The sequence below is a fragment of the Crocuta crocuta genome, unplaced genomic scaffold, assembly GCF_008692635.1.
Source record: "Crocuta crocuta isolate KB4526 unplaced genomic scaffold, BGI_CrCroc_1.0 scaffold586, whole genome shotgun sequence".
Lineage (NCBI taxonomy): Eukaryota > Metazoa > Chordata > Mammalia > Carnivora > Hyaenidae > Crocuta > Crocuta crocuta.
The window spans coordinates 2,221,777-2,248,570 of record NW_027532407.1 but is presented as its reverse complement, the minus strand read 5'-3'; the positions used below and the strand labels follow the sequence as shown (position 1 = coordinate 2,248,570).

The 26,794-nt window shown below is 43.3% G+C and overlaps 1 protein-coding gene and 3 non-coding genes across 5 annotated transcripts; all 4 read left to right on the top strand.

Annotated features, from left to right (window-relative positions):
- The first annotated feature begins 13,205 nt into the window (after positions 1–13,205).
- On the top strand, positions 13,206–17,647 carry TPT1 (tumor protein, translationally-controlled 1). Of its 2 annotated transcripts, XR_013338715.1 has the most exons (7): positions 13,206–13,379; positions 13,646–13,719; positions 14,252–14,442; positions 14,862–14,967; positions 15,993–16,109; positions 17,112–17,281; positions 17,368–17,647. XR_013338715.1 is itself a non-coding variant. In XM_077778772.1 (6 exons), exons 1-6 carry the CDS (start codon positions 13,352–13,354, stop codon positions 17,112–17,114), a joined length of 519 nt encoding a protein of 172 aa, XP_077634898.1. In that variant the 5' UTR covers positions 13,206–13,351; the 3' UTR covers positions 17,115–17,316. The 2 variants fall into 2 exon arrangements, 1 of the variants encoding a protein (XP_077634898.1); XM_077778772.1 differs by lacking the exon at positions 17,368–17,647 and having other exon boundaries at positions 17,112–17,316.
- On the top strand, positions 16,908–17,037 carry LOC144243672 (small nucleolar RNA SNORA31). The gene has a single exon (XR_013338731.1). It is a non-coding gene; the product is annotated as a small nucleolar RNA SNORA31 (small nucleolar RNA).
- A 466-nt stretch (positions 17,648–18,113) lies between the features above and the next one.
- On the top strand, positions 18,114–18,247 carry LOC144243673 (small nucleolar RNA SNORA31). The gene has a single exon (XR_013338732.1). It is a non-coding gene; the product is annotated as a small nucleolar RNA SNORA31 (small nucleolar RNA).
- Positions 18,248–25,906: 7,659 nt separating this feature from the next.
- TRNAP-UGG (transfer RNA proline (anticodon UGG)) lies at positions 25,907–25,991 on the top strand. The gene has a single exon. It is a non-coding gene; the product is annotated as a tRNA-Pro (tRNA).
- Positions 25,992–26,794: the final 803 nt, after the last annotated feature.

Here is a 26,794-nt window from a genome sequence, read left to right as displayed (position 1 = left end):
TTCAGAAAACGTGATCACAGGAGGGCTACCTCAGAGCCTGCTATGCTGGAATATGGTGCTCAACCTATTATTTGTCTCCGTCTCAAGTTCATTCATTTAACTATTTCTGATGGGCTATCTACAACCCACTGTCCCAGGCACTGGGGATTCAGTTGTGAGCTAAAAGACAATCTCTGCCTCTGTGGCACTTGCAGAAGACAAAATAATAAGTAAAAGAAATAATATGTTGGTGCCGAATAGGGATTTCCAAGGGGAGACCAGTGATTGCAATTTTTAAACATGGTGGTCATGGAGGGCCTATGGAGAAGATAACAATCTGAGCCAAATACACCTTTAATATGTGCAGATAATAGCTTCTTTTTCAGAGACAGCGAGAAGAGGGACAAGTGAGGCCTTTTCAGCAATATCTCTCCCATCATTCAGCCCTCACAGCTGGCTCACCTTCCAAAGCTTGACTGTTGAGCAATTCTAAAATGAATCAGGATGATCACACTTCTGTCGACCTACAGACAGCACGCCAGGAAACAACTTGGCTGTTTTCTCTGTCTGGCTTCCTTTATCAGGCACCTGCTCTTTTAAAAGGCATCACGGTGCAAGGCACCTGGCTGGCTCAGTTGGTAAAGCACGCAATTCTTGATCTCAGGGTCCTGAGTTGCGACCCATGTTGTGTGTAGAGATTACTTAAAATAGACAAAATGTTCAAAAGGTATCAAACTGCTTCTCTCGACTATTATTTTGACAAATTCTTTTCTTGTGAAACTCCCTTAAGACAGAGATTCTCAAACTTTGGCTGCATATTGACATTACCTGGAGAGCTTTAAATCTTTCTGCTGCATGTGTGCTACCCCCAGAGGTCCTAATTCCATTGATCAGGAGTATAGCCTGAGCACCGGGACTTTTCAAAAGTTTTCCCAGTGATTCTAAGGCACCGCCAGGGATGAGAACCAGTGTCTCACAGGCCACTAGCCCTAGTGGTAACATGTTCAGCCAAGGACCACAGGTTTCCAACTGAAGGCCACTTCAGCCAGGGACCCTATAATTAGCCACACACTACTACAACTAATTATTCCTTAATTCCTTATACATAATTTCACGCTTCTGCAAAGTGCTCTCCAGTATATTATCTTTTTGGAAATGTATGTTGTCATCCTTAGTAATGTCCTTAAAAAGACGCTAGGGTACTGCACTAGTAACTGCTGATGTGAGAGAGCTTGGCTGAAATGCCAACTCATTGCAAAAGAAATTCTTGAGCAGCTATTATGTACCTCAGGCTCACTGCACTCTGAACTCATAGAGGTCTCACATTTGACATTAAATTTAAACACTCTGAATTAATTAAGTTCAAATCCTGTCGAAGTATAAATGATAACTAAAATTAAAATATATCATGAAATACCTGAATATCACGTTCACATACATTATGGCATTTTCCTGTTTAATATTCACAACTCTATCAGCTGAAAATTATTCTCTGAGCAAGCCCAGGCTCAGAGATTAAGTAAATTGCCTAAAGTCATGCAGTTATAAGTTGCAGAATCAGAATTTGAACCCAGTTCTTCCAACTTTGAAACTAGTGCTCTCACCAGTGTGGATGGAAACTGCTGGCTACAGCCCTCTTTCTGTGTTGTTGGTGCATCTCTGTTCCTCTGAAGGCACCACGTGATCCAGGGAGATGCATTCATTGATCTTAGAGTCCATAATGTTTCCTGGAGCCACACTCTTTCATCTAGCTTTGTGAGCTTGGAAAGTCACTTCACCTCTCTGTGCCTCATTCTCTCATACACAAGATGAAGAAAACAATGAACTGGTCTATCTCCCTCACGTGGCTGTTATGAAGATAGTAATGTACACAAAAGCCCTTTGTAAATTGTAAAATACTATATAAGATGAGGATGAGTCGTTGAATGTGAAATGATGTTATCCTTCTGTGATAATAGGAAAAACACATATACATACACGTATCTTTATCTATATATCTATATCTACATATCTATGTGTCTGTCTCTGGTTCCTGACACAGGGCTCCTAAAATCCTTGTAAATAGGTTTTCTAGGAAAATTTTTTATCCTAATATTTAATCTTTGGCCTGGACCCAACACAGAGCTATTAAGATCTTTGTAATTTCTTGAATGAGAGGAGCATCTGGCACAGAGCTCCTAAATTCCTTAGAATTTCCTGGGTGTTAGGAGTGTGCTCTGGGCTGACGAGGCAACTCTTGGTGGGCTCCTGGATAGCTTCAGGATGAAAGTTGACCATCAGAAACACCAAGCTGTGATTAACCATGGAACTATCAACCCCACATCTCATCCTCCAGGAAGGGCAGGATGGGTGGAGATTGAATTCATAATCTATCACATCTACATGATGAAGCCTCCATAAAAATCCCAGAAGCACAAGGGTTTGAGAGCTTCTGAGGAAGTGAATGCATTTATGACGTGCTGGGACGGTGACACACCCCAAGTCCACAGAGATGAAGCACCTGCACTGGGGGTCCTTCCACATCTTAATCGTATGGATCTCTCGATCCACCTGTTCATTTGAATCCTTTACAATATTACTCAGTAGGTGAACAGTTTTCCTGGGTTCTCTGAGCTGTTCCAGGAAATGATTAAACCTGAGGAAGGGTGGTGTGAACCTCCAGTTTATAGCCAAGTCAGACAGAAGTTGTGGGTACCCTGCAGACCTACCACTTGCAATTGGCATCTGAAGGGGTGGTGAGTAGTGTTGTGGGGCAGAGCCCTTAACCTGTGGCATCGGAGTACTTAGTATCAGAATTGGACTGGATTGTAGGACATCCAGCTGGTGTTGGAGAATTGCCTTGCTGTGTAGGGAATCTGGTGTCAAAAGTATTATGCGTGAGAGTAAAAGGAAACACAATCCGTTTTTCCCAAGGCACCTTCCCAGAACTGTGAAGAGCAAGGTTACTCAGAACTGTATTTCCTTATCAGCATAGAAATATTGTTTNAAGGGGGGAAATAGTGGGGAAGGGGGAGGTAGGCAAACCATGAGAGACTCTTGAATGCTGAGAACAAACTGAGGGTTGATCGGGGTGGGGTGGAGGGGAAGGGGGGTGATGGGCATGGAGGAGGACACTTGTTGAGATGAGCACTGGGTGTTATATGGAAACCAACTTGACAATAAACTATGAAAAAAAAAGATGAAAAAAAAATAAATCCTGCCTCCGCAGAATACTGCTGGTTATAACACTAAAACTAAAAATCTTTTTAATTTCTTTCTCCACATTAACCCCAATCACTATTCCCACAGTAATCATGGTTAATAATTTATGAAACTTCTGAAGAATTTTTATATAGACACAAACAGATGTATATTCTTTTCCTAAGGTGGTACCTGGNGCATAGAAATATTGTTTCTGGGGCACCTGGCTGGCTCAGTCAGAAGAGCATGTGACTCTTGATCTTGTGAATTCGAGCCCCACATTGTGTGTAGAGATTACTTAAAAATAAAACCTTAAAAAAATATTTGTTTCAAATCTAATTCTTGTCATAGTAGGACAGTTATTGAAAACGGTATACTACCATTTATATATAGTATAAATATACTATACCAGTATATGCCTATACTAAAAGATATACAATACTGGGTAGGGCAAAAGTTGACCAATAAAAAATTACATTTTAATGTTCATATATATTGAATAAATATATTTTTATTGTATATATGATATGTATAGGAATAATATATGTTATATTTATTATTATCCTTTATTATTATTATTATTATTATTTGAGAGAGAGAGAGAGCAAGGGGCAAAGTGGGGCAAAAAGGGAGAGAGAATCTCAAGCAGACTCCACACTCAGCACAGAGCCTGACATGGGGGTTGATCCCAGATCCTGGGATCATGACCTGAGCTGAAATCAAAAGCCAGACATCCACCCATCTGAGCTACCCAGACACCCCTATATTTTATAATTATATTTCGCATTATATTTATATATTTCAGATTATATATTTTAAATATATATCATATATTTATATTTACATGATATATATTTCTATACCCATTTCTTTCTTTTTTTTAGTTTTTAAATGTTTGTTTATTTTTGAGAAAGAGAGACAAAGCATGAGCAAGAAGGGGCAGAGAGAGAGGGAGACAGAGAATCTGAAGCAGGCTCCAGGCTCTGAGCTGTCAGAACGGAGCCCGACATGGGGTTTGAACTCACAGACTGGGAGATCATGCCCTGAACCAAGTCAGATGCTTAACCGACTGAGCCACCCAGGCGTCCCTCTATATCTATTTCTATAATTTTAGTGCTCGCACTTTTGAACAAATGTTTATATACCTGATATTTCAAACAGAATTAAAACNCTCTCTGACCTTCCCCTGCTAACGCTGTCTCTCTCTCTCCTAGAAATAAATAAAACATAAAAAAAAACAAAAAAAAAAAACTTTGCTCTAAAAGCAGTAATAAGTTACCATGCATGAGGGGCACCAGGGTGGCTCAGTTGGTTAAGTGTCCGACTTTGGCTCAGGTCAGATCTCACGGTGCATGGGTTTGAGCCCCGCATCAGGCTCTGTGCTGACAGCTCAGAGCCTGGAGCCTGTTTCAGATTCTGTGTCTCCCTCTCTCTCTGCCCCTCCCCCACTCATGCTCTGTCTCTCTCTCAAAAATAAATAAACTATTAAAAAAAAAAGTTACCATGCATGAGTGTGCCCTATGAGAACTAAAAAGAAAATTGCTTCCTTTACCATAATTAACATTCCAGTGACCTCTGCTAAGGCAGCCCTGAAAAATAACTGTTGCCATACCAACAGCTTAATGAGTAAGTCTGCCATTGTTTTCTTCCCTGTTTGTCCCCAACTGTGTGATAAATCTCAAAGACAAATTAGACCAATTAAATTCTGCCTCCACATGGTACAAAAACAAACACATAGACCAATGGGATAGAATAGAGAACTCAGAATTGGACCCACAAATACATGGCAAACTAATCTTTGACAAAGCAGGAAAGAGTATCCAATGGAAAAAAGACAGCCTTTTTAACAGATGGTGCTGGGAGAACTGGACAGCAATGTGCAAAAGAATGAAACTAGATCAGTCTCTTTTAAAAAAAATTTTTTTAACATTTATTCATTAAAAATTTTTTTTAATGTTTTATTTATTTCTGAGAGAGAGAAAGAGAGACAGACAGAAAGACAATATGAGCAGGAGAGGGTCAGAGAGAGAGGGAGACACAGAAGCTGAAGCAGGCTCCAGGCTCTAAGCTAGCTGTCAGCACAGAGCCCGACATGAGTCTCGAATCCATGAATCGTGAGATCATGACCTGAGCTGAAGCCTGATGCTGAACCGAGTGAGCCACTCAGGTGCCCCAACATTTATTCATTACCAAACTCCACACCCAAAAAAACAAATAATCTAGTGAAGAAATAGGTAGAAGACATGAATAGACACTTCTCAAAGAGGACATCCAGATGGCCAACAGACACATGAAACGATGCTCAGCATCACTTATCATCAGGGAAATAAAAATCAAAACCACACTGAGATACCACCTCACACCACTCAGAGTGGCTAAAATGAACAAATCAGGAGACTCTAGATGCTGACGAGGATGTGGAGAAACGAGCACACTCCTACGCTGTTGATGGGAATGTAAACTGGTAAAACCCCTCTGGAAAACAGTGTGGAGGTTCCTCAAAAAATTAACAATAGAACTCCCTTATGACCCATCCATAGCACTGCTAGGAATTTACCCACGGGAGACAGGAGTGCTGATGCATAGGGGCACATGGACCCCAATGTTCATAGCAGCACTCTCAACAACAGCCAAAACATGGAAAGAGCCTAAGTGTCCATCAACGGACAAATGGATCAAGAAGATGTGGTTTATCTATACCATGGAATACTACATGGCAATGAGAAACAATGAAATCTGGCCATGTGTAGCAACATGGATGGAACTCGAGGGTGTTATGCTGAGTGAAATCAGTCAGGCAGAGAAGGACAGATACCGTATGTTTTCACTTGTAAGTGGAACAGGAGAAACTTAATAGAGGACTGTGGGGGAGAAGGGGGGAAATAGTGGGGAAGGGGGAGGTAGGCAAACCATGAGAGACTCTTGAATGCTGAGAACAAACTGAGGGTTGATCGGGGTGGGGTGGAGGGGAAGGGGGGTGATGGGCATGGAGGAGGACACTTGTTGAGATGAGCACTGGGTGTTATATGGAAACCAACTTGACAATAAACTATGAAAAAAAAAGATGAAAAAAAAATAAATCCTGCCTCCGCAGAATACTGCTGGTTATAACACTAAAACTAAAAATCTTTTTAATTTCTTTCTCCACATTAACCCCAATCACTATTCCCACAGTAATCATGGTTAATAATTTATGAAACTTCTGAAGAATTTTTATATAGACACAAACAGATGTATATTCTTTTCCTAAGGTGGTACCTGGGTGGGGCTCAGTCAGTTAAGCGTCCAACTCCTGATTTCAGCTCAGGTCATGATCTCATGGTTTGTGGCTTTGAGCCCTGTGCTGGGCTCTGGGCTGACAGTGGGGAGCCTCCTTGGGATTCTCTCTCTCCTTCTCTGTCTGTCCCTTCCTCACTCACTCTTACTCTCTCTCTCTCTCAAAATAAATGAATACACCTAAAAAAAGGGAATACAGATATTTTCTACATTACTCTATTTGCTTTATTTTCATAACAAAAATTCCATTATCTTCAGACTTTATATTTCAAGTTCTAAATTTTCTTTGATATTCTGAAACTGTATTCAGTTCCTACTATAAGCTAATTTCCATGACTGTTATGGGGAATGGTAGGCAGACAGACAAGATGCACCAGGAAAGGAGAGGTCACGTAGAAAAGAAGAGTAAGCCAGCCAACAAGTTCCTAATCTAGAAGGGACATCATAATAAGTATGGAAATAACTGTAATATTTACTTATTCATATGTTCATTCATTCATTCACTCACTCACTCATTCATTCATTCATTCATTCATTCATTCATGATTATGAAGTATTTCTACATGCAGTAATAATTCCATAAGCAAGATGGAGAAAGTGAGGCTAACGTCAGCTGCTACTTCATGGCACAGCCATTAAATTTTCTTCTTACTCAGTTCTGTGGTTTTTTCCTCCCCTATGCCACAGACCATAGAAATACTGATATAGCTGAGACTGATCCATCTGCCCCCCTGAATATATGTCCCAGTCACCTTGGAGCTAAAGGCTCTGTGATGAGGTTCCAGCAGTAAGATAAAAGAGGCGATAGATGTGACTGCTAGTGCCTGCCCTCCAATTTCTGCTTATCCCTCCCTTACTGGGATTTGGACGTGGTTTGTGTGGTTACCAGAGTGGGTGTGTGTGAATGTCCATAAAGGAGAATAAACTAGACCTCAATATGATCTGTCATATTTTTTCATTCATTAAGGAAAAAACAAACAACTTGAGGCACCTGGGTGATTCAGTTGGTTGAGCATCCGACTCTTGATTTTGGCTCAGGTGATGATCTCACAGTTTGTGGGATTGAGCCCTGGATGGGGCTCTACTCTGTCAGTGCAGAGGCTGCTTGGGATTCTCTCTCTCCCTGTCTCTCTGCCCTGGTCTCCTTCTCAAAATAAATAAACTTTAAAAAATAACAAAAACTTGAAGCAAATATGAAAAATGTCATTAGCAGTTATTTATCATGGTTAGTGGATACCTATATATTTTTAAAATGTTTCTATGTGTCTATACTTTTCAATGCTTTGGATCTATAATTTAAAATCAATTATATGGAAACAAACTACAAGGACTTTTAATAATAGAGAACAAACTGAGAGTTGCAGGAGGGGACGTGGGTGGGAGACGGGCTAGCTGGGTTATGGGCATTAGGAGGGCACTTGGGATGAGTACTGGGCTCGATCCCACAAACTGAAGAGATCATAACCTGAGCCGATATCAAGAGTCAGAAGCTTAACTCCCAAAATATCTTAGATTCCAATGATTCATTTTACATTCATCAACGACATTACAGGAAGTTATATTACTTATGTTGCTTGGTTTCACATGAGACAAAGGGAACCTGGACTCTCAGCCGGGCCTAGATACTCTGTTGAGCATAAGCAATCTCACAGAATATAAACATCAGATAAGGCTACTTTGTGACAAAAAACATGAACCTTGTCCAAAAGGACTGGAGAGCCAAAAGTAGATATTGACAAAATTTGGGGGCACATTAAAAAGAAAAATCATCCACTGAATCTGTCCAGTTGATGCTGCCAGGAAATATATCTGAGGAGAAAATTTGCCCAAGTCAAAGGCTTTCAAACATTTTTGACCTAGATCCACATGAAGAAATACGTCCTATGCAAGGATCCAGTACACACATACATGTTGAAATCTAAAATAAAAGCTTCATGAAACAATATTCACCTTAACTATAAGTGATTCTATTTTCTTTTTTATTGTTTCATTTTTAATTACGTTGGTCACTAGCCACTAAATTGTTTTTCAGCTCTCAGTTTGAAAAGTAGTGTTATACCAGGTGTTGAATACATGCTGAAGCCTATTAATTGAGATGGATTAGATTTAATTTAATTGAGAATTTAATTTAATTGAGAAGAAAACTTTATTTTGTGCATTCATTTATCAGCAATGATCGAGGGGCGCCTGGGTGGCTCAGCAGGCTAGGCGTCTGGCTCTTGATCTCAGCTGCGGTCATGATCTCGAGATTCATAGGATCCAGCCCCTCATGGGGCTCTGTGCTAATGGTACAGAGCCTTCTTAGGATTCTCTCGCTCCCTCTCTCTCTGCCCCTCCCCCACAAGGACACAGTGTTTCTCTCTCTCTCAAAATAAATAAATTTAAAACAACAACAACAACGATTGAGTCAGGTCCTGTTCTGACTCCTGAGGTAATAAAACAAAGCCCACTATTCATAGAGCTTACATTATAGGGCTCTGCTGTCCAATAAAGTTACTAGCCATGGATATTTACATTTAAATTAATTACAATTAAATAGAAGTAAATAGTTCCAGTGCCACACTAGCCACATTTCAAGTACTCAATAGCCACTTGTGGCCTACTGGCTACTGTATTAGACAGAGCAGATACAGAACATTCCCCTTATCAGAGTAAATTCTTTTGAACAGCTCTGCTCTAAAGGAAGAATTTGCCTTGTAACCTGACTAAAGTAATGGTTTGTTAGCAGAGTATGAAAAATCTGGGTAAAAGGAGCAAGAGAATTCATTAACAGATCTAAAAATGAAGGGGTTCAGACCACGCACCAGGAATAATCCAGCTGGCTTATTCCTAAATCACCTTCTGTCATAATCATAAACCGTATTCTTACTTCCTGCCTAATTCTCTATTAAGCAAATTCCTTTTTCTATAACTTGATGACTTTCTACACTACATATAACCAGTTGGGAATTTCTCATTCTACATTAACAGTATTCTTGTTTTGCAAATCAATCTCATATGAGTTTGGTAAATATTAACTAATTTCCCTGAACCTGACCCCCAGTGAGTAAAGCGAACACCACTAAACTGAGAACCAGACCCTTTGCACTGTGAGTACAGAAAAGACTACTAGCTGCCAACATTCTTCCTTAAAAAACAAAATCCTGATTTTATTTAGGTGGCAATGGGCCAGTGTCCATGAGCTGGAAGACTACAGTTTGCGACCTTCACTGCAACTAAATGCATCCATGTATTGTTCAATGGTACTGCAGCCAGGGAACAGGGGTGCAAGGGTACCTGGCTCCAGGGGGTCTCAAATAGACCAGGTCAACCACTCACTGCTGACAAAATCCAAGGGCAGAGAGATGAGTGGCGGTGAAACAAGCAAATAATTTATTTCAATGAGGCCCACACCAGGAAGATGAAGGACTAGGGTGTCAGAGACTGTCTCCCAAGTGCTGAAAATACTTCCAGGTGTATGCAAGGAAAATGTGAGGCAAAGGTGGGTGGGTAAATGCAGGTGAGTAGTAGTCCAATCCATCATTGTTTTGGAGTCAATCATGGGTGGTGTCTTATGGGATCAGGGCGGTCCTCATTGCTTGAGCGGTAGTTTTGATTCCTGTTGAGGACGCTTTGCCCTCAGGATCTACCAGCTGAGCCAAGAGACAAGCTGGAAAGAAGAACCCAGCTAGAAAGCTTGAGGTCAAAATGGAGGCAGAGGCAATCCTCTTTCAGGACTTCTGGAATAGCTCCTTAAAAGGGAAACACACAGCAGAAACATACCTCTTTTGTCTTCCCCTTTTTTTGCAGCCTGCAAGGTGGATGTGATGGATGGTGTTCCAGCACCTATTGTAGACCATGTAGGTGGTGGAGAAGAAAGGAAGATCCTAGGCCCCTTGTGCCAATGAAGCCACCACATTAATTGGGACTACATATCCCTGAATTTCTTTTCTATGAGAGAACAACCAACCCCTTATGTTGAAGCTACTGTAGTCAATCCTGAGCTGATAAAATGGGTGAGCTCTCGTGAGGTGCTTTTCTCATGCAAAAGGCAAGAAGACATCTTTGAGACCTCTTTAATTGCAAGAGATACCAAGTCATATTCAGCTGTAAAATTTAGGACCATATTAGATTTTTGTTGGAAGTCCCTGAATAAATTATTGTAAGAAATAAAATATTATAAAAGATTTCAAATGATGCCAAAGTAAAAGCCAACTAGCTAGACAATGTCCCAATCCTTCCAACTTGTCAGTGGCTTGCAATTAGTGAATAATTTTCCCTATTTACATTTCAGGTGTTCTAAGTAAGTATTTTCAAGATACAGCGCAGAGTTTTTCAGTTGACAGGATGGAGTTTACAAAACATCCTAAGTTTCAAATCAGATTTTCCTAAGATTTTTTTTAGGATTTCTAGTCTCTGAATTACCATGAGCTATCGAACATTCACCTGAGACAGAAATCTCATGACACAAGCTGAATTCTTCCTGTGATCTGCAATTAGTGTTATGATTAAATAAAAACATCTTTAATACAACTAAATATTTCCTAAAACATTTCCAAATAACATAGAGGGTTAATAGTTTCAGGAATATTTTGTAAAGGAATAAATTTGGGAAGAATTATGCCAATATTTATTGACAACCTATTGAGGACACCAGGCTCTTTTCATTGCCTTATTTAATATCCCCAAAATCTTTTTTTTTTAATTTTTTATGTTTTATTTATTTCTGAGAGAGAGAGAGAGAGAGGGAGAGAGAGAGAGGGAGATAGTGTGAGCAGGGGAGCGGCAGAGAGAGAGAGGGAGACACAGAATCTGAAAGAGTCTCCAGGCTCTGAGCTCGCTGTCAGCACAGAGCCCGACGGGGGGCTCAAACCCACGAACCGTGAGATCATGACCTGAGCAGAAGTCGGACGCTTAACCCACTGAGCCACCCAGGCACAGTTTTCTTTAATTATTAAATATTTATTTATTTTTGCAGAGTGAGAGACAGTGTGAGCAGGGGTAGGGCAGAGAGAGGAGGGAGGGGCACAGAATCCGAAGTGGACTCAAGGCTCTAAGCTGTCAGCACAGAGCTGGAAGTGGGGCTTGAACTCACAAGCTGTGAGATCATGACCTGCATGAAAGTTGGATGCTTAACCAACTGAGCCACCCAGAAACCCCCTCCCCCCAAAACCTTTTAACTTACCAAAAATTTTATTATGCTTAGTCTTAGGGAACCTGGCTTTCCCAAGGTTGCAGGACTAATGACAGATAAAACCAAGATTTCAACCTAAGTCCCTCAACTTCAGTATTCTTTCCCCGTGGCTTTTATAAAACTTGACAATGTTTTAAATTGAACATATAACTGGAGATGAATGAAGGGAGCAGTTTAGAGATACTATGTCAGTAAATAGGAATATTTCTAAATAACTTAAAATGTTAAAGCTGAGGGAAATGATTTATGCTATGCCTGGGGTAATGTGTTCCACATCCCAGAAATAATTCAAAGGTTTGAAAGATCCCCCAGAGACCATCTGTCAGATGTCCATTTGTTTTCAAATAGCCTTCATTCCATTTTTTAGTTTCCTCCCAGTTACCCAGGGTCTTGTGGGCTGCCCCAGGGCAGACCTGGACTGCATTTCTGGGAGGATACTATTTCCTGGCTCTTTTCCCTCTTGACTCCTCCATCATCTCAATTCACTGTCCTGTGCTCTGCTCTGTCCTAAGAGTNTGGAAGCTAATGTATTACAATTGCCTGATTATTTGATTTAATAGAACAAAAATTTCTGTAAGGATAGGGCTGGTTTTGTTTACAATTGGGATGTCTGTGCAAAACCCGGTGCTAGGGACCCCGTAGAGTATAACAAGCTCTCGTGTTTCACGCAAAACGGGAAAGAGTTTCCTTGAGAGTTTATTTCGCTTTATACCTAATAATTGGGTCTAAAGTCCAAATAACATTTGAGCAGGTGGAAAACTCCCTATTTTTAACTCTCTAGCATCTAGGATAGAATTTCGACGTCATCTTAAAGTGACAATATATCCCTTTTTTCAGACCGAGGACAGAATTCTAAGATCTAGTGCAAAACAGAAAGGGAAAGTTCTTCAGCAGTCTGCTTCAGGAATCCGCACGCTTTCGAACACGGAACCCAACTGGGAGATGGGAAACCCCCATCAGGCAAACCCCCACGACACCTTCCTTCCCACAGACCGTCAGCCCCCCACGCCGGATCCGAGGGCTGGCGGCACGATCTGTAGCCCACTACCCGGACTCAGCCCTGCCCCACGAAGGCGTCCGAAACCTACAGCTAGGACAGCGCCGGGGCCAAATGCTAAAAAGTTCCCCGAGGCCTTCCGAGAACCTGGAGGGAAGCCAAAAACCCGTCCTCTACCCTCGACCCTCCGTAAACGCGCACTACTCTAACAACAGCTGACATTTCGGTTCCCAGAAAGGGGTGGGAGCTGAGCTGGGCGAGGCGTAGGGCGGAAGCTTGCAGAGATTTCATCTACGCCCCACCTGGGCCCCACCTCCCAGGACAGCCCGGCGGGGTAGGTAGAGGCAGGGCCTTAGGCCCCCCTACCCAGACTCTCCCCACTTGGGGCCGGAGGCGCCTCCCTCCTCCCTCCAGAAAGGCCCTCCCCCCTCCACGGGAGCGGCGGAACGCGGCATTGTGTACCATGGACAAGTCCCCGGATGCTCACCTCCCCTCCCCGGCCCGCGCCTTGGCTCCACCCCCAGCGCGGCTCTGCGTGCCACGTCACCGCTTGCGGCGCTTCCGGAGGCGCAGCGGGCGATGACGTAGGGGGACGTGCCCTCTATATGAGGTTGGGGAGCGGCTGAGTCGGCCTTTTCCGCCCGCTCCCCCCTCCCCCCGAGCGCCGCTCCGGCTGCACCGCGCTCGCTCAGAGCTCCCGGCTCCTGCTAAGCTAGCGCCGCCGTCGTCTCTCTCCGGCCGCCGTCATGATCATCTACCGGGACCTCATCAGCCGTGAGTAGTGACTGTACTGCTCCTACTGTCGCGCGCAGAGGACAGGGGTGGGGGCGGGGGAGACGGACGCCCCTGCTGTCGTGGGCCTAGGGGACGCCGGCGGCCTTTCCGGGAGCGAGGAGGGGTCGGTGCCTGGGGCACGCGTCAGGGTCTCGAGCGCCGCCCGGGGAGGGGTGGGGGCCGCGTGCGGCCGCCCGGCGCGGGAAATGGCGCCGGTTCCAGGCCTCCGGGCGCACCGTGACCGGTGGGTCTGTGTCCCCGAACAGATGATGAGATGTTCTCCGACATCTACAAGATCCGGGAGATCGCGGACGGACTGTGCCTGGAGGTGGAGGGGAAGGTGAGTGGGTCGGGCCGCGGCGCGGGGGAGGCAAGGCCGGGCAGGCTCGGGTTTCCGCCGCACCCCCGCCCGAAGTTGTGCAATCCTCTCCGCTGCCTCCTGGCGGAGGAGACGCTTTTTCCGGGCTCGGGTTTTTCTAGAAAAGTGGAGGCGGAGCTGAGCCTGGAAATAGGTCCGCCGGCTTGGCGCCCATCCTCCTCCCGGGCCGGCCGGGACAGGTAGCCCGGGGTTGGGGAGCCCCAAGCCCTTGGACATTTGCTGTATCCGTACTTGGTCCCACAAAGAACTTCTGCTTGACTGTAAATGACCCCGTTCTCCTTCCAGTCAGCAAAGAATTCTTGTTGAGTTACGGTGTTTCAGGAAATTCACGAGGCATGAGTTTTTTCTTCAAAGCGATGTTTTAGTGGTTTGTAACAAGAGTCCAGAGTGTCTGGTGGGACGATGATGGAAGCATGAGTTGCTGACAGATTTTGGGATGCGTTTATGCCAAGGTCAAAAATGTCTGAAACTGAACTTTTTTTTTTAATGCCAGATGGTCAGTAGGACAGAGGGTAACATTGATGACTCGCTCATTGGTGGAAATGCCTCCGCTGAAGGGCCTGAGGGCGAAGGTACCGAGAGCACAGTAATAACGGGTGTGGATATTGTCATGAACCATCACTTGCAGGAAACGAGCTTCACAAAGGAAGCCTACAAGAAGTACATCAAAGATTATATGAAATCGTAAGTGATCCTGGCGCAACCCACCTGCTGTGTGGAATCCTTGGGATTTAGGGATGTCCTCACTTTGAGATTCTTAGCAGCAGGCATACTTCTGAAAGGCCTGAATCTTTTTCTGTGGATGAGCTCATGGGGATAGTTGCTTTTCTATAAATAAACTGGTGTGAGCATACTGGAGCTGTGGTGTGGTTTAGCTTTTTAGAATCCTATTTTGGAAATAACATGAAACCCAAAATTGTGAACAGTCTTGAAACTTGCATCTTGTGAGCTACTAGTTTCTTGATTGTGCCATGTTCATTTTGCCCAGCGGCTGCTAGTTGCCCGTGTCAGTGATTGCTTGTTTTAGTTGGGGTTTCTTTACTGAATAAAAATTTGGTTTGCTGAGAACTGTACTTTAACCTGTTAATAAAATGCTGTTGCAGAATCAAAGGCAAACTTGAAGAACAGAGGCCAGAAAGAGTAAAACCCTTTATGACTGGGGCTGCAGAACAAATCAAGCACATCCTTGCCAATTTCAAAAACTACCAGGTAAATACCTTAAATGTTTGTATCAAAGAGTTGTACAGTCTTAACTGCCAGAGCAACAGATTACTTAATGAGTCTTTGATGGAAAGTGGCTATGTCCTAGGTCTTTTGAGCAGTTCAAATACTTCATAGGTTGAGTTCCAGTAGTTTTGCTTGTGAAAAGTAGCCTTCCTGCTCCCACGTGTGTTTCCTCATCTTGTCTTCGGTTCCAGAATCTCCTCCCTCTTGCTTCCCAGATGGCTTTTTTCAATTCTTCCTCTCTGGAATTGCTTGTTAATCCTCCTAAGTGGTCATCAGTTTTCTTTCTAATTTACAAGTCCAGTGTGTTGTTGCCACCTGGAGTTCTTTCTAAACTTGTTCTTTGGGGAAACTCAGTGACTTCCCCTTATCTCTAAGACTTAATAAGAAACTTGGGGTGCCTGGGTGGCTCAGTCGGTTAAGCGTCCGACTTCAGCTCAGGTCATGATCTCGCGGTTCGTGGGTTCGAGCCCCGCATCAGGCTCTGTGCTGTCAACTAGCTCAGAGCCTGGAGCCTGTCTTCGGATTATGTGACTCCCTCTCTCTGGCCCTCCCCTGCTCACGCTGACTCTATCTCTCTCAAAAATAAATAAAACATTTAAAAAATACTTTTTTTAAATAAAGAAAAAAACTCATTAGGACACTGGCTCTTTAGTTTTTGAGCTTTCACATATCTCTGGCCATGGGATAATTTTTCCCGTGTAATGTACTCTTCTATTGTACATTCACTATGGTTGATGATGTGAACAGGCTTTTACAGAGTTCTGAATTGTATATGTGGGGATGAGAGTGCAAGTTTCCAGAAAGCCTAAAGTGTTCCTGTATTGCTCTGTACTTAACTTTGGTCATTAGTGCTTTCATTTGGTGAACAGGAAGTTTGATTAGTTTTTTTCTCCTGGTGAAAATCTCTTAAGTTGTGTTCTAAATCCTCCTTTGAGTGTGTCGTTGTTGTGTTGATGTGATCTGTATATAAAGGTCTAATTCTGGGTATTTGTTGTTTGCTTCCTGAGTTCTTTATTGGTGAAAACATGAATCCGGACGGCATGGTTGCCCTGCTGGACTACCGCGAGGATGGTGTGACCCCATATATGATCTTCTTTAAGGATGGTTTAGAAATGGAAAAATGTGTAAGTATCAGGAAGTGGGTTGAAGTCAGTAGTGTAAAGATGGACATGTCTTAGCTGTGACTCTTTGTTTCTTGCCACTGGGATAGGTAGAATGGGTTTTACAATAGTCTTTTTAAAAGCAGGTCTGGGTCTTGTTTCTTTTACTTTGGGGCTCTAAAAAGTGTTGTGTTTCACATGTAAAAGATTTTTATGACACAAAGACACTGAAGAGCTTGTCTATAGAAAGCTTTTCTTTAGGTGGCTTAAATCCTAGCTTCTACGCTAAACTGGAAATAGGAGCAGCACTGCGTTGATCTTCTCCCACAGAAACGGCCCTCTTCATATTTTGCCACGCATGTGTGGGTGTCCTGTGTGGCATGAAACCTTTTCCACTTTGGCTTAATGATAATTTGCAAGTGGTGGTTGAAAGACTCGACGTTATTAGCTTTTAGTAAATAATAGAGCTGTCTGCTTCCCCATTATGCAAACTGCTTTAGTAAAATTAAATGAATGTCTGCTATGCAAGGAATTGCCGGAGGCAGTAGAGAAATGAAAGCATCTGTTATCCTACCTCTCCCGAGGCTTCCATATAAATTAGGAGCAACATAAACTTTAGGCTACCCTAAATAATTATGATCAGAGGCAGTAGTGGACAAAAATATCTTAGGATGGTGGACAGTACAGGTGATTTGCTGAGGGGATTATCCCAGACATATCTGTGGTTTTTGTTGGTAGAAAAGAAAGGTTGTGTATGTGAGTGGGACTTGCTTCAGAACGAGACTTATAGAAGAAAATGTGCTGAGTTTGGTAAGGATGGTTCTGCATCCACTGATAGACCTTGAACAATCGGCTGTTGTTCTTTTGGTTTGCACTAGGATGCGAGAGGAAAACATCCCTGCGCTTTCTGTCTGTCTGTGTGGCAGCCCAGATTGAATAGGGGAATACAGTGCATCTGCAGCCTAGAAATGTTAAATGTTTTCATATTGGGTAAAAGTGTTCATACAGGCTTCCTTGTTTTTACAGTAACGAATTTGGCTGTTAACTGTGGATGTATCACCTGTTGTCATGACTGGCTGCTGCTCATCCACAGGACACCAGGACTTAGACAAGTGGGACTGATGTCATCTTGAGCTCATTTACTTTGACCTTGATTTATTTGGAGCGGAGGCATTGTTTTTCAGAAAACATGTCATGTAGGTTGTTTAAAAATAAAATGCATTTAAACTCATTTGAGAGAATGCCTCTTAGTTTAATACATATTTAAATCCATCCTGTGTAGTGTCCTGGAGAAGCTAGAGCCTGGGTGTAGACTGCTGCTAGAGCGCATAAGACTGCCTGCAGATAACTTCTACGGTGAGAACTACTTCTGGGACTGCAATGTAAAAAACAAGAACCCAAAGTCTTATTCTGAGTTCAAGTAAAGGGAAAAACCATGCTCATAGCTGTGCCAACAATTTGAAGTGGATTCCTTACACATTTCATCACCTGCAAACGGAAGTAGTTCACTCTACAAGAGATTACCAAAAGAATAAAAAGAGACTAATACAGTTGGAAGCAAAGTTTTGTCTGATCTTATTTATCCTAAATCAAGTAGAGCCAAGTTCTAGAGAAATCTAGACCGCTCCTGGAATGCTTGTGTCACACTCCCTGGAATGGGGTTGGCAAACTGGCTTGTCTCACCACCTCTTGGGTGTGACTTTAAGATGGTGATTTACATTTTCAAATGGTTGGGAGAAAAAAGCTGGTGGGATATGAAACGTAAATTTGTCCAGGTTTTTTGAACACTGCCATGCTCATTTGCTTATGTACTGATGGGCTCTTCACTGTAAGAGCAGAGTATGAGAGACTTTAACTCCTACAAATGCTAAAACTGCCACGTGACCCTTCACAAGAAAGGCTTGCCAGCCCCTGCTTTAAAAGATGAAGTTGTAGATGGAATGTGGGCTAGCTGGTGGGCAGAGGAAGATACATCTGCTGTGTCCTATATCTGAAAGGGCTGTGGGTGTCAGAAATAGAGTACTGGAATTGCATCTATTTGACAGACCTGGAGCAGTTCCCATCTGCTGCTAAGGTTTCAGGTAGAGATGCAAGAAAAAAGTGTCCTCGCGCTTTCTGTCTGTCTGGTTGTGGCAGTTAAGATTGAATGGGGGAACACAGTGCAAAAACATGGGAGAGAATTCCTGCAACTCAGAAGTAACCCTGTCAACAGTGAAGACCTTGTTTTACTCCAAAGGATCTAAAATGTGAGTTTACAAGAGAAGTGTTGAGAATGATTGCCCAGACCCTTGCCCTTTGATTAATTCCACTTTTATAAAGCTTAAGGGTTAAAACTAAATTGAAGGCAAGCCAGTGACTCATCTGGTCTTCTGACACATGAACCCAGGACAAGTCCAGTGACTTCGCTATCTGGAATTTGCCCTAAAGATTGAGAGTCCATAATGTGGCTTAGAAGCTGAAGACCTGCTAAGGTTGGAAGTGTCTCCTGATGATTGGTAGAAGCAAACCCAAATACTGGACATCAGGCTGATGGCAATTTTAAGCATTCTGATATATTAAAATCTAGAAAAAGCGCCAGTCCCTGATCTAGGATGCCACTGGCCCTCTATGAGGCAGTGGGGAAAGGATTTTCAGGCAGTGGTCAGTGCTGGGAGATGACCACCTGACTGGGAGAGGTCTTGAAGTACCATCTGCTGAAACCCGATTTAGTGAACTAGCCATGGAAAACCAAGAATACTAGTAGCAATGCAGACTTTGTAGGAAGCGAAGAATGCAGGTCAGTCAGACCTAGGAATGCTTATTTTTTCAGCTTGTCTAGATAGAGCCTGTTTAAGATAATTTGTGCAAGGGTAACAGGTGATGTGTACGTCAGAAGGCTTGTCGTTTATGTCCTTTAATAAGATGATAATAGGCATGTTCCTAGTGTCCTGTAAGCCTGAGACTTTGTTACATGTATGGAGAAACACTGAAAAAGGAGTTTAATAGTGTTGTCTGGGAAGGCCTCTGTAATGTGATTGGAATAGGAACCTGAGAGCAAGGAAGTAGTCTAGATATCTGGGGCAGAACATTCCAAGCAAAAATTAGCAAATGCAGAGTCTGGAGTATGCTTGACATGTTCTGGGGACAAGACAGCCTGATGGGGCCACAGCAATAAGGGGAAAAGTTGAGGCCTAGAAGTGGGTACCCAGGAAAAGAGGAAACCAAATCATGTAGGAAGGCCATAGGCAGGCTTTGGGCAGAAGGGTAACATGATCTGACCTAATGAATCGGGTAAGCGATTGAATGTTTTATTACACAGGAGGAGAAAGGAGAGGTCTAGGGATTTAGAGATCCTGAGAAAATCTCCGTGCATGACCTTTGAAATCAGAACACCCTGAGATCACTTAGACCAGATTCTACCCTCCAGCATACAGCCTGAGATACTGGCAAAGGTGATTCAGAAGGAACTGGTCCCAGAGGTGGAAGAATCATGGGGTGGTCTGTCTGGAAGTCCAGTGGACAGTGTTTCAGGGTTACCCGTTGTGAAACTAGGCAAGATGAGCACCATGAAGGTGAACTTGACAAATGTTTGAATAGTAGGGGAAGAAAGCCTGCTAAAAAATGGATTCAAAAGAACAACCACAGGCAGCATATTGCCCATGAACTGTCCATAGAAACAGGTGACCCTTGAACAACACGGGTTTGTATTGCATGGGTAAACTTATACTTTTTTACAGTGCTACAAAGTAGTTCATGCTCTCTAGCTTTATTGTAAGGCTACAGTATACAACATACAAATTATGTTTTAGTGTGCTGTTGATAAGGCTTCTGGTCAACAGTAGGCCATTAAGTATTTGGAAGTGAAAAGGTTAATATGCAGAGTTTTTACAGGGGGAGTGGTGCCTCTAACCTCTGTGTTTAAGGATCAACTACATGTTTTTTTTTTAACATTTATTATTAAGAGACAGAGACAACATGAACAGGAGAGGGGCAGAGAGAGGGAGACACAATCTGAAGCAGGCTCCATGCTTTGAGCTGTCAGCACAGAGCCTGATGTGGGGCTCCAACCCACAAACTGCAAGATCATGAACTGAGCTAAAGTCGGATGCTTAACTGACTGAGCAACCCAGGCACCCCATGGATCGATTACATGTTTTTTATTGCCTCTTCATCTGCTTAACAGGTGTGTGTGAAAAGCTCCGTTAGTCAATAGACCTTTTTCTTAAAATAGAGCTTGCATTCATCTAAGTTCCATCATCTGAACTTGAGGGTTAACCAATAACTACAAACTAAATTGGTAATGACAACAATGAGGGTAAGTTTTAACAGTAAGAACCTCAACCAACTTGAAGGCATTTATGCAGAAGTATCCTAAAATTCCGAGTATAGGTGCATGGGGCTGAGCCACCTTGGCTGGCAGCCAGAATATTCATTACCATGCAAGTTAAATTGGTGCTTTAATGAATTAGGAGAGATCACACCTTAGTGACCAGTAATTTGTACTTAGGTATTGCTATACAACTCCTATTTTTATGATAAAAGCACAACAGCCCCCTGGTGGGCCACAAACCTATTCCTTCAAAAGAGTTCCAGCTTTGTGGCAATGGGTACCTGTTTCCAGAGGCTGCCCATAGAACCAATCTTGTTTTGGGCCAGATTTATGATCCTCTGGGGCTATGGATCATACGTGAAAATCACTTCTCTTGATTCTGCATAAAAATGAGTTAATTTTGGGTATTTAGTTCTTTGGGTAACTTTAAATATCCCATCATTCCAAAGGTAAAACCTGACTAAAGTGTTTATCATAAAACAACTAAAGAAAAAGGTGCTGGAGCGCCTGGCTGGCTCAGTTGGTAGAGCATGCAACTCGATCTTAGGATGGGGAGTCCAAGCCCCACATTGGGTGTAGAGATTAATTAAAAATAAAGTCCTTAAAAAAGGTGCTGTGCACCCTCTGTTGAAATAGTTAATTGCTATGACAGCCAGCTCAATAAGGTAGGTTCTTTAAGCTTGGAGTTTGCAGATAAAGTTACAAATCCTAATGAGGCTTCTAGATTATATTTATCCCACTGAATTCTCCAAATCCATTCCTAAGTGCAGCAGTGCTACATCTGACTATAAGGCTCATTGCTTGTTGGCAGTCCAAAGCCATTTTCTCTCTCTCTCTCTCCCTCCCTCCCTTCCTCTTTCTTTCTTTCTTTCTTTCTTTCTTTCTTTCTTTCTTTCTTTCTTTCTTTCTTTCTTTCTTTCTTTCTTTCTTCCTTCCTTCCTTCCTTCCTTCCTTCCTTCCTTCCTTCCTCTCTTTCTTTCTTTCCTATTGTGGAGCCTGTTTTTAACTACTAGAACATTCTAGTTAAATTTCTAAGAGCTAGTAGATTGTGGATTTATGCTATTACACATGGTTTCATTCAAGACCCTGGAAATTGGCAGAATGGCATACAAGATTCTGCCGTATGCTGGGCCATGTGGCCTCAAGTGGATGTGGTATTAGCAGGAGTCTATACAATTGAGTGAGAAATGTCAACTTGGAGCCTAGGGGAAGATTCTTTCCAAAGTAATTACTTGTTCAGTGATGTTTCCTTCAATTACTGTTGCCTCCACCCCTTCCAGGATTACTTGACATCTCTCTTGGTTTATATATGCATAGTACTCTTCTGAGCTAAAGGTAAAGTAGGAAACATGAAGATGGGGGAGCCTTAGGGAGCGCTTTGGCATTAATGCATCACAGTGTGACATGGAGAAATGAGAATTCAGACGACAGATGACTCACTTGAGGGGTCCTCTGGGAGAGGACACAGAGCACAAGTTGGCTAGCCAAGACGGCAGGACTTTCCACTAGTTTCATAGAGCTATACTAGACCTTCATCCTGTTTCTAAGTGTGACACCTAGTGAAATCTAATGAAATCTAGTCTTGTACTTGGTAATTTTCTTCATGTGTAAAAGTGGCAGATATGTTCTAGTTTATTTTCAAGTGCTGCTTGCACATGGCCTCACCTAGAGCACGGGACTGCAAGATGACTACCCAGAGTATTAAGTCTGCCATTCCCTAAGCAGCTGGTAGAGCTCTGGCAGATCACAGAGAAAGTTGGTATTTTGTGGACATGTATTCAAAACAGCTATTCATGTAATTTTCTTAAGTATATGAATTTGGAAGTCTCCCTCAAGAACTGCCAATTTGGTCTTGTGAGTCAAATGTCCAAACTAATATTCATCCTGGAGTGGAAGTAGGAATTGGCAGGAAATAACTACATTAACACCTCTTTTGACTACCTTGAGGTGGAATAATGGATATCCACAGATGGCAAGTATAAAAGTGGATGCTAAGAAACTCGGTGTTTCTCCCCGTCCCTCCTAAGTGTTCTCCCTCATATTAACATAGGGGCAACCCACAGTGATGGGTTTTGTCAAGTGGAACACAGGCAGAGTGTCACCACCCCTGGTGACTGCCATCATACCGTCAGGACAGTAAAAACCAACTGCTGGCGCCTATTAAAAGCAAAAGTGACTAAGCTTTTGAAAATTGGTTAAGTAATGTGCAAACTGTTCCACAAAGGAGGAGGGCTGGGTGTGAATGTGAGCATCTGGTTTTAGCATCCCCAGAGCAATGTGGAGGCCTGCTTTTCTCAGGTAGGTACTAAACCCTACGGTTTATAGGGTGTGAGAGTTATGCAAAACTCCCCCAACTTTGCTTCCCCTACCAATATCTTGTGGTTTTGCCGAATATTTTCTAGCCTCTCGGGTTGCCTGTATCTGAAACCCCTTCCCACACCTGCATTTTGGCAGGCTCCCCTTTGACAGCCTTGACTTGTGCTGTTTGCTCCATGCAGATTCTTTTCCTTGAGAGCCACGTGACTCCCAGCCTTTCAGTCAGCTGAGGCCATATTGTCAAGATCAAGAGAGGCCTTCTGTGATCATGCCACTTAAGCTCACATCCCCACCACCCAGCCCCCTTTGGGTTTTTTTTTTCCTCCTCCATGGCACTTATCACTATATAACACACTATGTATTTCACTTGCTTGCAGGCTTATCATCTCTACCCCAACCTCATGCAGGTTCCAGAAGGGCTTGGCTTTAGGGCTCACTCCATATCCTGAATGTTCAGAACAGTGCCCAGCACTTAGCACATAGGTGCTCAGTGCGTGTTTGTCACATGATTAAAAGGATGATGGGAGATAACCATGCATACTGTGCTGGGTTCCACCTGGATATGTTTCTTTTAAGAAAGGATGTTTCACATCCTAAACTCCTGAATTTAGCGACTATAACAAAAACATCAGTCCCCTGCCCCACCTCCTTCCGTCAGGCTATTTTTACTGTCCCAAGATACAATCTATATATTTTCTGTCTTTAGGGTTTTTTTTTCTTCCTTTCTAAATAGCTTCAATGATTACTTCTTGATTTTTCAGTTTCAGAGTTTAGATACTACCTTCTGACTTTCTCTGTGGAAGATGACCCTCTGTGGATGGTGACAAGCTTGGGGGGGGTATGGAAGCTCTCCGCCTCCTACCCCATACCTTGCCCTGTGTGTCTCTTCCATCTGGCTCTTCCTGAGTCCTACCCTTTTATGAGAAACCGGTGATCTAGTAAGCGAAGTGTTTTCCTGAGGTCTCTGAGCCACTCTAGCAGATTAATACATCCCGAAGGGGTAGGGGAATCCTCAATTTCTAGACGCACAGGTGACCTGGACTTGAGATTGGTATCTGAAGTGGAGGGAGGAGGGGACAGTCCTATAGGACTGATTCCTTACTGCGGGATCTGATGCTCTCCCCAGGTAGACGGTGTGAGAGTGTGTCACTCCTGGCATATAGATGAATGTTCTGAACCCAGAAGCTCTCAGACCCTGTCCTTTTGAATTTTTATGGAGGCTTCAATATCTAGGCATGATTGATTAAGTCACTGGCCACTGGTGATTGGACTCCGTCTCCAGTCCCTCTCCCCCAGGAAGAGATGGGGCAACACTAAATTTTCAGCCTTCAGTCACACTGTTGGGTCCACTGGCAATCCACCTCCATCCTTAGGTGCTTTCCAGGAGTGACTCAAATCAGAAGACACCTTTTGCTCTCATTGCAGGAAATCCCAAAGGTTTTAAGACCTCTGCCAGAAACAGGGACAAAGATCAAATATTTGTCTTATAAATCACAATATTGGAAAATGTAAATTATTTTTCAAGCTGTGGAAGTGCTCCAGGAACCTATTGGACCAACTGTCTAATTCCCTGGAGAGCTGCCTCACGGAGGCTTTCGCCATCTTGCTGCCCTGTAGTCACATGGGCGCTTTTCTCCCCTTAGTCTGGAGTGCCTCCATCTCAGACTACCAGTCTGCCTAAATCCCATTTCCTTTCTAATTGCTTATGGAGAGGTTAGAAAATTTTTTTGAGACTTAGTATAAAATATCCTTATTCTCTCTATATGATTGATAACTTGGCTAAGTATGGACTTCCAGATTAGGCTGTGTATTGCTGTGCAAGTGGTGAGGCCTAGAAGGAGGGAATATTATATAAAAATACCGTGCATTGTTAGGCAGGAAGCCCAAATCTGTCCCCACCCGGCATGGGAGCTATTACACAGTGACATTTACCTGCAGTGTGCTGTAAGATTAGACTTTCCTTTCTAAAGACTTCTGTTCTTTTCTTCATGTTTATTTTTGAGCGAGAACAGGCTAGGGGCACACAGTGTGAATGCGGGTGGGGTAGAGAGAGAGGGAGACAGAATCCAAAGCAGACTCCAGGCTCTGACCTGTCAGCACAGAGCCCGACAAGGGGCCCCTAATGGGGCCCTAACTCACAAACCGAGAGATCCTAATAACCTGAGCTGAAGTCGGATGCCTAACTGACTGAGCAACTCAGGTGCCCCTTACTTAGATTTCTTTACAACATTTCCCTTATGTATAAATAACTTCTTTTAACAATATGAAAGTAAAAGGGGAAAGGTTTATACTTTCTGAAAAGAATGTGAAAGTAGCTAGAAGCTTCCAGGTTATAGGAGGTTAGCATAAGAAGAGGAAAGCTTCAGCTCCCTCTCCCCTGCAACTTTGTTCTTCATTTATCTAATAGCAACCTAGACTTAAATCTGAATGTAGTCCAAGGTTCTGCAAGCACTCTAGTAATGAAGTTTTGGGGTAATGGGTTCGTGGGTTCCAGAACGAAGGCCAAGAATTCTTGATGTCTTTGGTACAAAAAGGTGATTTTACTGGAGCATGGGGACAGGACAGGACCCAAGGGCAGAAAGAGCTGCACTGTGAGGGTGACCATTTTATGGAGTCCAGGGAGATAAAATCTAGAGGGAGTTTCCAAAGAGGCTTTCACATGCTAAAGCCTTACTGGAGGCCTAGCCATTGTCAACCTAAGGCTGTTTTTCCTCTAACAGCATTAACTTCGAGACAGTAGGGAGTTCCTGGACCTTAGGCTATGATGGGATTGCCTTTATCTGGTAAACTAGTGGAGATTCTTATCAGTTTAACCATTTGTTTTTTGTCCTTTCTTGTTTTTGGGTAGCCAAGAATGTCCAAGGAACATCATACATGTCCCACCTGGGTGGGGGGATGGGGTGGCTGTTAGCCTGTACTTTGCCCTCAGCTCGCCCCATGCTCCATCGTCATTGGAGTCTGAAACCAATAGTGCTGTCATTAAATTGCCACTTTGTTATTATATTATACCTTTAACGTTTATTTCTTTTGAGGGAGAGAAAATCCCACTGCAGTGTCAGTGCAGAGTCTGAAGCAGGGCTGGAACTCCTGAACCATGAGATCATGACCTGAGCCGAAATCAAGAGTCAGACGCTTAACCCACTGAGCCTCCCAGGTGCTCCTAAATTGTCACTTTAAATCCTGCTTACTGTGAGGCGCCTGGGTGGCTTAGTCGGTTAAGCATCTGACTTGGACTCAGGTCACCATCTTGCGGTTTGTGGGTTCAAGCCCCACGTCAGGCTCTGTGCTGAGAGCTCAGAGCCTGGAGCCTGTGTCAGATTCTGTGTCTGTCTCTCTGCCCCTCCCATGTTTATGCTCTGTCTCTCAATAATAAATAAATGTTAAAAAAAAATAAATCCTGCTTACTGTGGCTGCTCACACTCCTTCCCCATTTCCATGCCTTGGGCAAACCACAAGTTTCTTAACAGCCAACTTTTAATAATTCTGCACGTGTTCTCTTTTTCCCCCAAATCTAACCTAACCTACCAAAGAAAGATCTTGCCTTGCATTGTTCTGACTCTAGTGCTGCTCTGCCCAAACGATCTGTGGTAAAGGATGATTTTCTTTACACTGCAATCCATTGTGGACTGGCAGCTTTTGTAAAACACCAAGCATATGAGTTACTAGAAAAGTGATTTAAGAAATCTAAAGGGAGGGGCGCCTGGGTGGCTTAGTCGGTTGAGCGTCCGACTTTCGCTTAGGTCATGATCTCGCGGTTCGTGGGTTCGGGCCCCGCGTCGGGCTCTGTGCTGACTGCCAGCTCAGAGCCTGGAGCCTGTTTCAGTCTGTGACTCCCTCTCTCTCTGACCCTCCCCTGTTCACGCTGTCTCTCTCTCCTAGAAATAAATAAAACATTTAAAAAAAAAAAATCTAAAGGGAAAACACTCCTGTGTGTCGCTTTATGTACTCTTCACATCTGACACACACTTAGTCACCAAATGCGTGTAGGTTTTTCCCGTCACCAAGCCCTTCCATGACACCAGCTGGGTGCCCCACAATTTAACACAATTTTGACCTGGTCTACCTGGAGACAGCATCAGATGCC

Bases quoted from the DNA above. Each gene is read 5' to 3' on its own strand.
- TPT1 (XM_077778772.1), top strand. From the start codon at position 13,352: ATGATCATCTACCGGGACCTCATCAGCC. The intron at 13,720-14,251 runs GTGAGTGGGTCG...TTTTAATGCCAG, and splicing joins GCCTGGAGGTGGAGGGGAAG to ATGGTCAGTAGGACAGAGGG. The intron at 14,968-15,992 runs GTAAATACCTTA...TTGCTTCCTGAG, and splicing joins CCAATTTCAAAAACTACCAG to TTCTTTATTGGTGAAAACAT.